Source organism: Tachysurus fulvidraco, chromosome 7 (assembly GCF_022655615.1).
Source record: "Tachysurus fulvidraco isolate hzauxx_2018 chromosome 7, HZAU_PFXX_2.0, whole genome shotgun sequence".
Lineage (NCBI taxonomy): Eukaryota > Metazoa > Chordata > Actinopteri > Siluriformes > Bagridae > Tachysurus > Tachysurus fulvidraco.
The window spans coordinates 18690258-18704559 of record NC_062524.1 but is presented as its reverse complement, the minus strand read 5'-3'; the positions used below and the strand labels follow the sequence as shown (position 1 = coordinate 18704559).

Here is a 14302-nt window from a genome sequence, read left to right as displayed (position 1 = left end):
AGAGCAACTCATGTAACAAGGAGCAAACTCTTTACTATAAGAAATATTTTATGTATTTTGTAAAAACATACATGGGCTCTAAATAGTCTACACACCCCATTACAATAGCAGGTTTTTTGCTGTAAAAAAAAAAATCCTGTCAGAACTTTTTCTACCCTCAATGTGAAATTACAAGAACATTCTACTGTTGGTCTCTCAGCAGCCTCTATGCACACTTCTGATGTCAGGTTCGATATTGTATTGAAAATAAACATGTAACCTTTTTGGTAAAAAGTGTGTGTGTGTGTGTGTGTGTGTGTGTGTGTGTGTGTGTGTGTGTGTGTGTGTGTGTGTTGCAGAACACATTCTGGTTTGGACTGGGGGGCTGCTGTTTGTTCCTTATCCCCAGTATTATCATGTCCGTCAAACTTGCTAAGTTCTACCGCAGAATGGACACAGAGGATGTATTCGAAGAGTAAGTGCATTCATACACACACAGACAGTCACAGCTATTCCCATTTGAATTTATAGCTGTAAAGCCTTGAGATTTAGTGCAGGAGTCATAGGTCACTTTCCAAACAGACTAACAAACTGGAGTATATCGGGTTTTCCAGTGAAAAGAAAAACGTTTATTATGATATGAAACATTGTTTATTCATTTCTTGCCTTATGCTTGCCATGTCATTTTTCATGGTGTCTCAAAAAGGTCTAATAAATCCTTTCTCCTTCTTTGTCCTCCTATTTTTTATTTTCCACTTGGCATTACATCTTCAATACCTTCAGTGCACTTTAGTTTTAGACTCATTTTTATTACTGCCTGTTATCATTTCATAAATTTCTTAAAGAAACAAAAATCAGCAGCCATTCCATTCATTTGCACAGTGTTTTTACTTCTTTTCTCTCCACTTCTAAACTGGGGAGTGGGGTCACAGGTTTGATACTGAGTTTTGTATGTTCTTCATCTGTGGGTTCACAGAGTTCTCCATTTTCCTCCAGCATCACAAAAACATGGCAGTATCCTGACTGTCTACATTAAACCAGAGTGTGAATGTGTGTTCATGGCTTCCCAATCCCACCTCCATATCCACCATGATCCTGATAAGGATAAAGCAACCAATGATTCTTCACATTTTGTCATAATACTTTCCGTTTCATTTATTTTAGTTTTTTTTTTTGAGCTTTCATTTTATTACTCCTTTATTCCCTTTAATTTTATTTCAGCCAGGACACCAATATCACTGGTTATTTTAGTGGTCGCATGTGAAAGAAGTATGAATAGATCGGTGTGAATAGAAGATGTCGGGTAACCAATGAGTATTTAGTATGGAAACACCTATTTAGTTGCATTTGATATATTGACTACGAATTCGCATGGATTTGCAAGTTACAGTTTAATCTGACAAATGTGGAGCTTCAGACATTAGTTGGCAACACCGTTGTTGTACCGATCAGCTTACTACATGAATCAGTAACAGACTTTTCTAAGAGCACAGTAACATTATACACATCTATGTGTTTCAGTAGGCAATGGTGGAAGCTAAAAGCTCAGAATTTCAAGAAAACTGTGATAGAAGAGACTTCACCCAAACGATGAAACTGTAAGAGCACTTTAATGACATGTTAAAATTGATTTGATGTGTTTTAGTGTTCAATCGAGTGAATTCTTAAAATGGCTACTTTCACTTCCATTCAAATGCTTCAGTAGGCTTCCTACATGTCGTAGGTAATGTCTGTCGTAGGTAATGATTCTTAAGAGCCTTTCCTTTGGCGCTGTTTCATCATAACATACATTCAGCTCAGTTCAACAGAAACACATACAGCAGCTTTAAACCAATAAGTGATCTCTGAACTATCTAGAAAATATCACCATTGACATTTCCTCAACCTCTTGGGGTCCAAGAGCAAGTCCAAGATTATACCAAGCAAGTGATTGAGGGGTATTTATGTGTTAAAACAAAGAGAATCAAACTAAATGAGGCTATAAATAAGTTAATTTTAAACACGTAGAACTAAAGTAAGTGAAACTTAAAATTCAAAGGAAATCAAGAAACCAGTGAATGTAAAAGGGTAAGATAAAGAGATTGGTCTAAACCAGGGGTCGGCAACCTTAAACACTCAAAGGGGCATTTGGACCTGTTTCCCACAGAAAAAAAACACAGGGAGCCACAAAACGTTGGGTTACTTAACGTAATCCCCGGTTCTTTGATAACAGAGTGAGGTGTTTCACTATGGGAATCGCTTTGGGCGTGACCAACTACGGAAGCTCTTATGACACCACGTCTGTCTTTGACAGACAGGTAGACCTGCGACCAGACTCTGCCCTGTCTTTATCAGCCAGGTCGACCCCTGTCTACGTCATTAACGAGATTTCTTCCCGTCCAAGTGCAATGAGGGAAGTGCTGGTGAAACACCTTACTCTGTTATCAAAGAACCGGGGATTATGTTAAGTAACCCAACGTTCTTTTTCTAACTTCGCTCAGTGTTTCACTATGGGAGATATAGACAGCTCCCGGATTGCACCCACATTACTGTTTCCAAACGGGTACAGTAGTCCCGGCACCCAGCACTGCGTGTGCTAAGGACGGTTCCGCAACGTCTAGCCTATAGAATCGCACAAACGTATGCGGCGTTGCCCAACTCGCCGCCGAGCAAATGTCCAGAACGGAAACCCCTCTGAGTAAAGCCCACGACGTGGCCATACCCCTAGTGGAGTGGGCTCTCAACCCCTCAGGGGGCTGAAGACCCCTGCAACCATAAGCCACAGATATCGCCTCCACAATCCAGTGGGATAGCCGCTGTCGAGATAACAGTTTCCCTGTGTGAGGAGTAGCCCAGGACACAAACAGCTGTTCACAAGTTCTGAAACCAGCTGTCCTGTCCACATACGCATGAAGAGCCCGCACCGGGCATAATGTATGAAGAAAACGGTGGAGGCTGAAAAGGTAGACGGACACCTATATGTCGACTCCAAAACCTTGGGCACAAAAGCAGGGTTAGGACAAAAAGTGACTTTAGTGAGCCCCAGAGCGAATTGTAAGCAAGACGGGCTAACCGACAAAGCATGTAAATCACTCACACGCTTGGCTGTCACCAAAGCCAGGAGCAGTGCCGTCTTAAGAGAGAGATACTTAAGACTCACTGCCTCCATTGGCTCGAAAGGATGTCGAGACAAGGCTTCTAAGACGATGGGCAAATCCCACAAAGGAACCAACCGCCTAGACACCGGCCGTAAGCGGCGCACCCCCTTCATAAAACGACTTATTAAAGGGTGCTGGCCTGCCGACTTGTCACCAAAACCTACATGGCAGGTATAAATAGCTGCCAGGTACACCTTAATGGTGGAGAAAGCCTTCCTTTTATCGAGCAGATCTTGGAGGAAGCATAATATATCCCTAACAGAGCACTGAAAAGGGATAATCACTCTCCGCCCACACCATTCTTCAAACACACGCCATTTATTACTATAAAGAGCGCGGGTAGAGGAGGCTCTCGCACTCTGTATAGTATGTATAACTGACGAGGGCAAGCCCGCCGCATTCAGATTCCACATCTTACGGGCCAAGCCCAGAGGGCTAACATGTCCGGATGCGGATGGTAAATCTCCCCTCCCACCTGAGACAAAAGGTCCCTCCATGGGGGGAGGGGCCACGGCTGCCCCGACAATAGTTGGACTATCTCCGCCACCCAATGTCGGGATGGCCAGCGTGGGGCTATCAGAATCAATGACAGGCATTGCTCCCTCACTAAAAGTGGGGGAGATTAAGCTCAGAGGGGGAAATGCATACAGAAGCACGTCCGGCCACCGATGGGCCAGAGCATCCACACCCAACGGTGCATTTTCGTCCACCAGAGAGAAATACAGAGGGCAATGAGCGTTTTCTTGCGAGGCGAAGAGATCGACGGCAGCCTGACCGTACCTCTGCCATACCTGGCTCACCACCTGAGGATGGAGTTTCCACTCCCCATAAAGGGGATTTCCCCTGGACAGTAAGTCTGCCCCTCTGTTCAAGATCCCCGAAATGTGAGTCGCCCGGAGAGACAGAAGCCGTGTGTCGCTCCACACGATCAGCTTTGTCGCCAACCGATGCAGCCGAAGGGAGCGTGTGCCCCCCTGACGGTTGATGTAAGCAACCACTGTGGTGTTGTCTGTTTTCACTAAAACATGCCGACCACTGAGGAAACTCAGAAAATGTTTCAGTGCCAGCCACACCGCCAATAGCTCCAAATAATTTATATGTTCGTGCATCAGCTGCGGCGGCCACATGACACCGCCCCCAAGGGAATCCCCGATCTGAGCGTCACAGGGGCTTTCCAGTGTCTGAGCGCTTCGACGCACGCATGATTGACTCTCACCGGTCAGCTGAGGTGCCGGCGAGAGCACAGACGGAAGCACATGATCCAGCGCTGAAAATCCCTCATTTTGAGTAGCCCCAAATGCACCACCGCGACCACCGAAGCCATAAGCCCCAGCATTCGTAAGCACAGCTTGTACGGGACCACTCGTCCCCTCTGAAAACGAGCGAGACATTGTGTGAAAGACGCTACTCTCTCTTCCGTCAATGTGACTCGATACGAGAGGGAGTCCAAGTTGAGCCCTAAATACTCTGTATGTTGAGAGGGCACCAGCCGGCTCTTCATCATATTTATCCTGAAACCCAGGTCTCTGAGGTGATTCAGGACAATTTCTGCATCTTTTATGGCTTGCCCCCTCGACGACGAGCATATCAGATAATCGTCTATGTAAGACAATATCCTTATGCCCTTGTCCCTAAACGGGAACAGGGCTGCCTCCACACATTTGGTAAAAACCCTCGTAGCTAACGACAGCCCGAACGGTATAGTCTGAAATTCGTATGCTGTGCCCCGGTATGCAAACCTGAGGAATTTCCTGTGAGAGGGATAAATATCTATGTGAAAATACGCGTCCGCCAGATCTATCATCACGAACCAATCGCCCGGACGAATCGATCGACACAGCACCTTGTGTGTCAGCATCTTGAATGAATACTTTCTGAGGTGCCTGTTTAATACACGCAGATCCAAAATGGGACGGAGGGCTGCGCCACCCTTCTTTGGAACTACGAAATAACAGGAATAGAAGCCCTGACGGCTCTCCCCCCGTGTACCACTCTGATTGCCTGCTTGTGCAGGAGTGTTTCGATTTCGGCCGTCAACACACGAGCCGATTCTCCCTCGGCCACCGACATGATCAGCCCGTTGAAACGAGGCGGTTTCATGGCAAATTGGAGCCTGTATCCCCGTGAAACTGTTGCTAAAACCCACGGGTGAACCACGCATGCGCGCCAGCTGGCTACGCGGGTCGAGAGAAGGCCCCCGTACACTTCCGCCTCGCCATCGTCGCGCAGTGATGACATCATCACATGCGCCGAGCGGGCTCCCACTGACAGGGAAGTGAGCACTGCCCCCAGCGGTGGGACTGGGGGAGCGCCTTTCATGTCTTTGCATTTTTCGGGATTATTTAAACATATCGCCCTCGGCTGTTTGCCTGGCTGCGATAATGCGACATTTATTGTCATGTGTCTTGAACTTGGGGAGCATATCGCCCTCAGCCCGTGGCTTGGCTGCGATAATGCATGTTTTAATGTCAATTCCCCTGTGTGTGTGGGTGCTTGGTGACACTGCACATGGCTCTGATCTCCCTCTCTTCGCTGAACTGGCGGAGAGCGAACATAATGAGCCCCTAACAAACTCGGAACAGAAGGGCTGAACTCCCGCCTTCTTCTCTTCGCCGGCGGAGAGAGAAGGACCGGGAAAAAACTTTCCTCGGGGTGGGGCGGACGGTTCCTAGCCACCGCGGCCGCAAAAGAATGCTTTCCCCAAGGTCCGGAGCCATCCGGACGCGGTCGCTGACCGACCTGTCCGCTGTGAGCAGGTCTCACAGCTCTCGCGGTCATTGGCCTCCCTCTTGATGCTGCGGCTGCTGCGAAGCCCTGCCGCGTAGGCTGAGAGGGTGGTCGCGCCGCCTGCTTGCGTGGCAAACAGAGGTGAAAAGCCTCATCCTCCTGTTTCCTGAGTGTGCTGGTTTCTCTCATTTTCTCGAGAGCGGGCCCGAATAAGCCCTTAGTCGGGTCGTAAGGGGCATCCATCACCTCCGCCTTATGAGCGTCGCCCAGGCCTGACAGGTTTAACCACAGCGCTCTCTCACCAGACACGGCCAGGCCCATGACGTGGCCGCAGCCCTGAACCGCACCGCATGAGGAGCGCAAAATCAGGTCGTTCACAACACAGATTTCGTCCCAGAGTGCCGGGTTCGGTACACCTGAGTCCAACTGCCGCCCCATCTCCTCCAAAATCTCCGCTTGATATGCCGACAGTAAAGTCACAGCATTCAGCGAACATACGGACTGCCCCGCATACTTGTACATTCTCTGAAAAGTCGCGGCGGTCAAACGGTCCGTCTTGCTCGGCAGTGAAAACTGCGATGAGGAGGAAACAGATGGTCGATTCGGGTGGAGGTGATACACCACCAAAGGCTCCACTGCTGGGGGTCCGGCCAACCCCAGCTTCTCCATCCCCTGAATCTCCAACATCGAGTGTCCCTTGGTGGGGAGCTTACTCTTAAAGGGGCTAGACCAATACCGAGACATCTCTTTCATGCACGCAGGCACGGCAGGCAAGAGCTGTCTCGCTGCCGAGTGGGTCGGCGGCAGCCTTTTCCCATCGTAGAGGTCTCTCACGGCACCCTCAGCGGCTTTGGCGGCTGGCCAGGCCAGGCCCAGCTTCGTCGCGGCCCGTTTGCACACTTCGTGCAGGCTGCTGTCAGCAGGGGGGGCCGAATCGGTCGTGCTAGGCGGTCTAGACTGTTGAACTGGGAAGGGGGAATTGTCTTCCTCCTCTTCTTCGTCCATGCCTAGATCGAGGAGGTCAGAGTTAGCATCGCCATCTGCGTCCTCATCCCCCAGTTCGTCATCCACCTGCATGAGCAGGCCATCGAACCGCGGAGGCATGTCCGGGGACTCGGCTTCCATCATGTCCGCCCAGCTCTTGCTAGCTCGCGGCGGATGGGCCATATCTGTCGAGGCAGCTTCAGACAGGCAAGGGTCCTGCTGGTTAGCCACCGACACTTTCAGCCTCCTTTCCAAGATTTTCACCGGCAATGACGCACAGTGAGCGCATGTCTGCGGGTCCGCTAGCGACGTCTGAGCGTGCTTCGGGCCCATACACACAATGCACATAGGATGAGGGTCCCTGCCCGAGATGGTAGCTCCACATGATGATGGACACGGACGGGATACAGCCTCCCTAGTCTTCGACTCATGCCCTTTGGCGGGGGTAATTGCCGTCAACATAGTGCAGTCCAAACACTCGTCACAACACGTTAGCCTATTAGACTTTGGATTAAAATCTCCAGCAGGTCCGCCTTGACGCGTAGACCGAAGCAAATTAGATGCTCCCTACCGCTGTAACTAAACACGCAGTAGGAGGTAAGAATAGCTCGCCACGACGCGGATGCTATTCCAGATGTAGGGTTGTCACTCACCGCAATCCCTCTACTGATGTCACGTTCGGGGACGGAGTCCAATAACGGCCCGTCTAATGAACAGTTAAGCGAGATCAGCAAGTCGGGATGCGCTGAGAGAGCTTGCTGCAGTCTCCCACGGGAAGAAAGCACGAATGACGTAGACAGGGGTCGACCTGGCTGATAAAGACAGGGCGGAGTCTGGTCGCAGGTCGACCTGTCTGTCAAAGACAGACGTGGTGTCATAAGAGCTTCCGTAGTTGGTCACGCCCAAAGCGATTCCCATAGTGAAACACCGAGCGAAGTTAGAAAAAGAACCCTTTTAACATCTAAAATGAAGATAACACTGCATATATCGTTTTTTATCTTTATGGAAAGTATAGAAAAAAACTGTAGTGTGTTGCATTTATGAAATCAATGAACTGCTACCGAGTAAACGAAATTTTATTTCTGCAAGCAAAAAAATATTTTGAAGAGTTTGAATTAACCTTAAGTAAAAAGACGCTGGGTTGAAGGTTACTTTCAAATAAAATGTTCAATGTCTAATGAAAGTCCTCTTCATATTCATGACATCAAAATTTTTACCTTTTTTTTTTAATTGAATTAACAACAGACATCAATTAACAAACTTGACAATAACAATACAGATACAAAATATGCTAGGGGGAATTTACAATAAAATCAAAATTGCCGGCTGCAGCAAACCAAAAATGCGTCTGCTTCTGTGTGTCGGATTTCGCAAGTCGGCAGTTATGACGCATATTTTGAGCGCCAAAAAAAATTAAACAAATTTTAATCTTACAAGAGCATCATAATCTTAGAATCTAGAATTACATTTTTTTTTAAAAACTAACTAACTAGAATCAATTTAATTTAAATATTTATTTTCCAAATCTACAGGGAGCCGCAGCAGAGGGATGAAAGAGTCACTTGCGGCTCCGGAGCCGCGGGTTGTCGACCCCTGGTCTAAACGGTCATGAATAGACCCATAAGGATAGGTACGATTGACCTGACTTCTAGAAAAGATAAGCAAAAGATCTAGAAATATATAAAACACTGTTAGGGTTGTTTTTTAAACTTAATATCAAGGAATAAAATTGGCAACGGTAGCATATAATAAAGGGTACTTGTATAAGAATCATACATAAGAATGTATAATGGTACTGTACAAGAATCTTATACACAGGGTAGGAGATTCAAGGCTTTGTGATTGGTCTGTTAACAGGATGCAACTAATGGCTGTAACTAATGGGGACGGGTGTCATTGCATGTATCCCGCAGAGTATTCCCACCTTTTAACTAGCAACTTGGTCTTGGTTGATCAGGCTGACATGGATGACTTGAATAGGTTGAATTTGATGTGGCGGGCAGCTGCATGCATGTGGGGAAGGATAATCACAATGTTGCTCACATACATGATGAGACAAACTGGACAATGTGTGTGGAACACTGTCCAAGAGTACCTCTACAAAGGCCTGTATTCCTGTGCCTTTCTAATGCACCAGTCTGCTTGTCTCATGATAGCTTGCCTCTTGCAGGTAGACATGACCAGATATCCAGTGGAAGACATGGTCAACATGGTGAACTAAACACCAGAAGAGTATTGATATATTTCAAAACCTCTCAAAAGGCTGGACCATCAGTTTGGCATTGGCTTAGCCATATGTCATAACCAGATATTCATAGTACCCTGTCCTTTCATTTTCCAAATAGAGTTAAGGTTCTATGTACTTGTCAGGTCAACTAGTAATTTGTAACATCCTTGATACACAATACAGGCTAGAATCCCCTGACCTTTTCCTCCACAAAGAAGAATCCTGCAGATGCAGAAGGACTCAATGTTTGGGTGAAGTCTTGCTTCAAGAGCTCATTGATGTACTTCCCAGCTGTCCTTTCTTTAATTAATATATAGCACATTTAGAATTGTGGGTTATGGCCATAGTCATTCTGTGGTACTCCGCTGAAGACAGGTCTGGGGACTTTTTAGTGCCAGGAGTATCACTGATACCTATGATAAACTTGAGGGAATGTTCATTGTACTTGGTGGATTATGCTACCTCTCTTTTCTGGTCCAGATTTAAGTTTTTCTTTCCATCATTGCAATCCTAATGCATTAAATATTATTTTTTAACTTTTTCCATCCCCAAGCCCCAAAGGATGTTTGTTCACTGCAATTATGGAAGAGGTGGCTAGCAAGGTTTCACTAGAATAACTTGAGGACAAGGCATACAAGGTCTTAACCATTGACATCTGATATGTACTAGATATGTGGCCAAAATCCCCACAGTAAACATAGACCTACCATTGACTTGCCACCTCTTGTAACCGTCTGGAGTAAAGTGTGCCCTGTCTAGACTCATAGGCTCTGGTCTAACTGCTGGCAAGTTTCTGGATGATCGAGGTGATTGAAGATGGTGGTAGGTAGAAAGTTAAGATTGAAAGAGAGACAAGTGAGAGAGAGAGAGAGAGAGAGAGAGAGAGAGAGAGAGAGAGAGAGAGAGAGAGAGAGAGAGAGGCAAGTTGGATATCTAAAAGGGTTTGTAACTCCTTTGGAAAATATGGTAATGAGAGTAAACCGACATGGAACTAGTTGCGTTCACTAGTATATTAATGGAAATGAGAATAACCACAAACCTGTTGAGACGGCAAGGCAAAACTAGGCATAAGAAGAATTCATGAATTGAGTCTCTTTTTGGAATGTATCAACAGGTCATAATTACATATGCTATTAGTATTTAGGTTGCAGTATTTAGGTAAGGCAAAATACTGAACACATACTTCTGTGAACAAATCCATGACATTCCATTACATCGTCCTACTGTAGTAGCGCTTAATTTTCCCTCACTTTTTTCTGCTACAAATATTTCTGCCTGTGCCGATATTAACATTTATTGAGCTTTATCTCTGTTGAAAGCCTTTCTGCTTTTCATTGCAGTTTTGAATTCACTTTGACTTTATGTGCATGTTCAACTATGGCCCTCAATTTCTAATAAAAATTTTAAACATCTCAAGTATTTTTTTTCTTCGTTGTAATCACTTGTAATTTCTTCGTTGTAAATGCAATTTGTATGTAGATAAGCATGCAGATAGACACCAAGAGCTTTATTTTTTATCAAATATATTTCACTCATATCAAACATCTTAATTAGGAACTAGTGTGCGATAATATTGACTTTTGCCAAGGAGGCTGCAGATTTTCTGGAATATTCTAATGCACCAGTTATTATATGTTATCTCCAGTTATGTATAGTGTAAAGCCGTTCATACTTAAGTGGACAGTGAGTGCATGTTTATGTTCCATTAAGACCTTCCTGTTTTTGGTGAAGTATTCAATTTTTATTCGATCTAAATCTCATTAGAGTTTTTGATTTCTTTTGACTGAATGCTGATTTCTCTTATTCTTATTTCTCTTAGCGGAACAGAGAACTGGAGTTGAACAGTCCATCAATGTAAGAAAACCATGTGCACCTGCCAGTTTCATGACATTTTATTTTTTTTCCTTGTGAATTAATATTTTTTCTTTGTTCATCAGGGAATGACTTAGGCTTAATTCCAAAGAAAGAAAAGTGAAGATGAGAAGGAGAAAGGGAAATAATGCAGGAGATTCTGATTGTTGTTTTTGTTTTGTTTTTGTTTTTTAATAGATGTCTTTATCACTGTATTCCATCCTCTGTTACTGTAAAAAGACAATTTATTAATGAAGTTATTAATGAACATCAGTGATACTTATTCAGGTTCTGATACTTTGTTGAAAGCCATGATATATGATTATTCCAATCCAAAGGTTGCTCAGCAAGCCAATTTTAAGGATGGGTACAGTATAATTCCAGATATTATGTAATTTGATTCAGTGACTCATATTTGATTCAATGTTTAATTAATTGTAACTTCTTGCTGTAATTTTAATCGCTTTTTAAATGTTTTATAGATTTGCAGAACAGCTTGTAAGAAAACTCTTCCTTTTTTTGAGTTTTATGAGGTTTTATAGGAGTTTTTATAAATTATTTCTGTTAATAAATTATTTATAACTTAGTAGTTATTTACAAATTATTACAGAATTACAAAGAATTTTAAGCAATGTCATAATTATTTATGAGTTTTATAGAAAATAGCTTTGTCATGTTCCATGAATGAGTTTGAGACAATATGGCAACTAAATCGATGGTCAATCAGCTTCCTAAATTATAAAAATATTTTTTCACTAAAGATTATTTTAATCTAAAAATGTTTGGCCATGTTTTAATATGAGTTATAACATTTAATATTTGGAAGAAATTCAAGCTTTGTTTTTTTGTTTGTTTGTTTGTTTGTTTGTTTGTTTTTAACCAAACATTAACTAGCTGTTTGAAGGTTGATAAAAGATTATGTACATTTAAAACAAACCTTGCATAAAAATGTGTTTTTAAAGGTTTTCCTCTGAATTTATTTATAATGCTCACTTTATTATAACAAACAATGAACAGAATTTCTGTCTAGTTTTATAGAAATCAACAGTTTCAAATGTTCGCATGTTAAGTGTTTTTGTTTTTTTGTTTTTTTGTTGTTGTTTTTTTTAAAGTAATATGAAGTAAAGCCTAAAATGTTTATGACATTAAACTTTGACTGGTCCTAGCATACAATTGTCATTAAACAGTTTACAGCTGTATACAATATCTACCTTTTTTTTCTTGTCTTAATTTCCTGTGGCATTACTGTATTTTTCTTATTTATTTTTCTTATTTGGAAATTGTTGTCTTAAATTGTACTCTACTTCATCAAGCTTCAATCAAATGTTGATTTTAAGACAAAGCACACAAATGAGTTACATTATATATATGCAGTTAAATATTTTGGATGGAAATTTTACCAGCAAATCTGCCTAAATCTCTAAGCTTTATACAGTATATTAAATCTGTGGAAATTTCATATGGACTTTGTGTAAATGGGAAAATAAAACCTTTAATTCACTGAAAATTCCCAGGACTATGACTTCTATTTAGACCTTCGTGTTTATGGTACATTTTCACATTCATAATTTGTTTAAACAGAATATAATTATACATAAAATACATGACTTCTCAGCAAATGTATCATCTTGACAAATTAATGGAAAAACCAACATAAAGTGAATTAGGAAGGTGCCAGACAACCACAAACCACAAGAACAACTTTAAATACTTCAACTGAAATATTTTAAGAGTATGGGGAAAGTTTGTATTTTCCTTTAGTTGGTGGTTTGCCAACAGTGACGCTTTTGACCTTGGCCTTTGGTCTAAAGCGTCATCTTGGCAAACTTTATACACACAGATGTCAAACTGGCAAACACCAAAAGTCTAAAATTAAATCACTCATACACAGATACAGTATAACTTTTAAGATTCTCACAATCAGCTCTTGAAGTGACGGTGTGATTAAATTTTCACTCAACTCAAAGCCTTCTTTGTAAAGAAGGTGCTTATAAACCCTGCCTTCAACTAAGTAAGCTTCTAAGGACATCATTCAAAGCTCTATGCATCAGGAAAGCCAAGCTGTTCTTCTGACAGATAACTGCATTTAGGTCTTATTCACTCAGATTAATCAGGCAAAATAAATAACAGCAGGAGAAATGGCACGCACGAGAAGATTTGCGTCAGCAAATCTAGATCTTACAGACATGGATAGCTAAGACCATGCTAACCCCAATTGGGGTCTATTTTCTATTCTAATTTGTTTTTCTCCATACATATGGTCTTTCCCTTGTTTCCATGTTGTCTGCTATTCTGTATATATTAGCTGCTGGACATTATTATTATTATTATTATTATTATTATTATTATTATTATTATTATTATTATTATTATTATTATTATTATTATTACACTGATAGTAGTACTAGAAGTATAATATCTTCTAAACGTTGTCTATGAATCTTGCTACTTGACGAAAAACTAGAACTGGTCCAGGTCCAAATATTGTCTGGACTTTATAATGCGTTCATAAAAACAAAGCAAAGCAAATGACCATGCAAAGCAAATGCCCATGCAGCTGGACGCTAGTTCAACCAGATCATCCAGACCCATATACCATTGTGTTCGCATTCCACATCACACTTCTTCTTGGTGTCATTCTACTTATGTATGAGCTTGTATAATCTTTCCTAGTTATTATTCAAAAATATTTGTTAGATAATTCATATTATTATATTTTGTTTCTCTTTTTTCTCGATTTGGATTTGTCCATGTTAGGGAGAGTGTTGATCGTGTGCTATTCTCTAGCTACTTTTCACCTACAGTACCTAGTATTGAGCTCCTATTTTGTCTTCTAGATAGTTTGCTGTGCTTTTATATTTACTTCCCTTGGTCTGAGTACCTGCTGGTAGGTAGCTAATCTATCTACAACATCCACAGCAAATGTTTGTGGCCCTGTATTTAAGTTCTAGTTCCTAAAGTTCCATATACAGCCAGTTCGTAATACATAAGTATATTCATGCAACTATTCACAAGCTAATTACACTATTTTTAGCCCTTCAAAACCCAGTCATTCTCCTAACCCAATGGTTCACCTGTGTGATTGATTAAATAATTTGTTATGAAAGACCATTGATGGTTTGTGTGTGCATGCAACTACACCACACCCCTTTTAAACAGCGACACAAGGAACTAAAACATTTTCTCAGCAGCCCAACGTCATTTAATACACACATCCTGGCACATACCAATCCAGACTGCATTCAACAATCAGCTCTTGCAAGCTGAGGTGAGGGCAACGGTCCAAACTCCACATGACTCAAAGGTGTCTTTGTAAGTAAAGTGCTTATAAACAGTGCTTGCATTTCCAGTAGCTTCTTCAGAGTGTATGCTCTTTCCTTTCTACACTTCTGGCTGG

The 14302-nt window shown here is 42.5% G+C and overlaps 1 protein-coding gene across 5 annotated transcripts in view; it reads left to right on the top strand.

Moving 5' to 3' along the window:
- The window catches only part of prom1b (prominin 1 b), a 47819-nt gene extending 35414 nt beyond the window's left edge, over nt 1–12405 (top strand). For 3 of the 5 annotated variants that reach the window (XM_027174414.2, XM_027174412.2, XM_027174411.2), the window contains 4 exons: nt 339–454; nt 1501–1577; nt 10874–10908; nt 10992–12405. In XM_027174414.2, the coding sequence (XP_027030215.2) occupies nt 339–454; nt 1501–1573 (189 nt within the window). In that variant the 3' untranslated portion in view covers nt 1574–1577; nt 10874–10908; nt 10992–12405. The remainder of the gene's footprint in view (nt 1–338; nt 455–1500; nt 1578–10873; nt 10909–10991) is intronic. The other 2 variants (XM_047816107.1, XM_027174417.2) reach the window with 2 other exon arrangements.
- The last annotated feature ends 1897 nt before the right edge of the window (nt 12406–14302 follow it).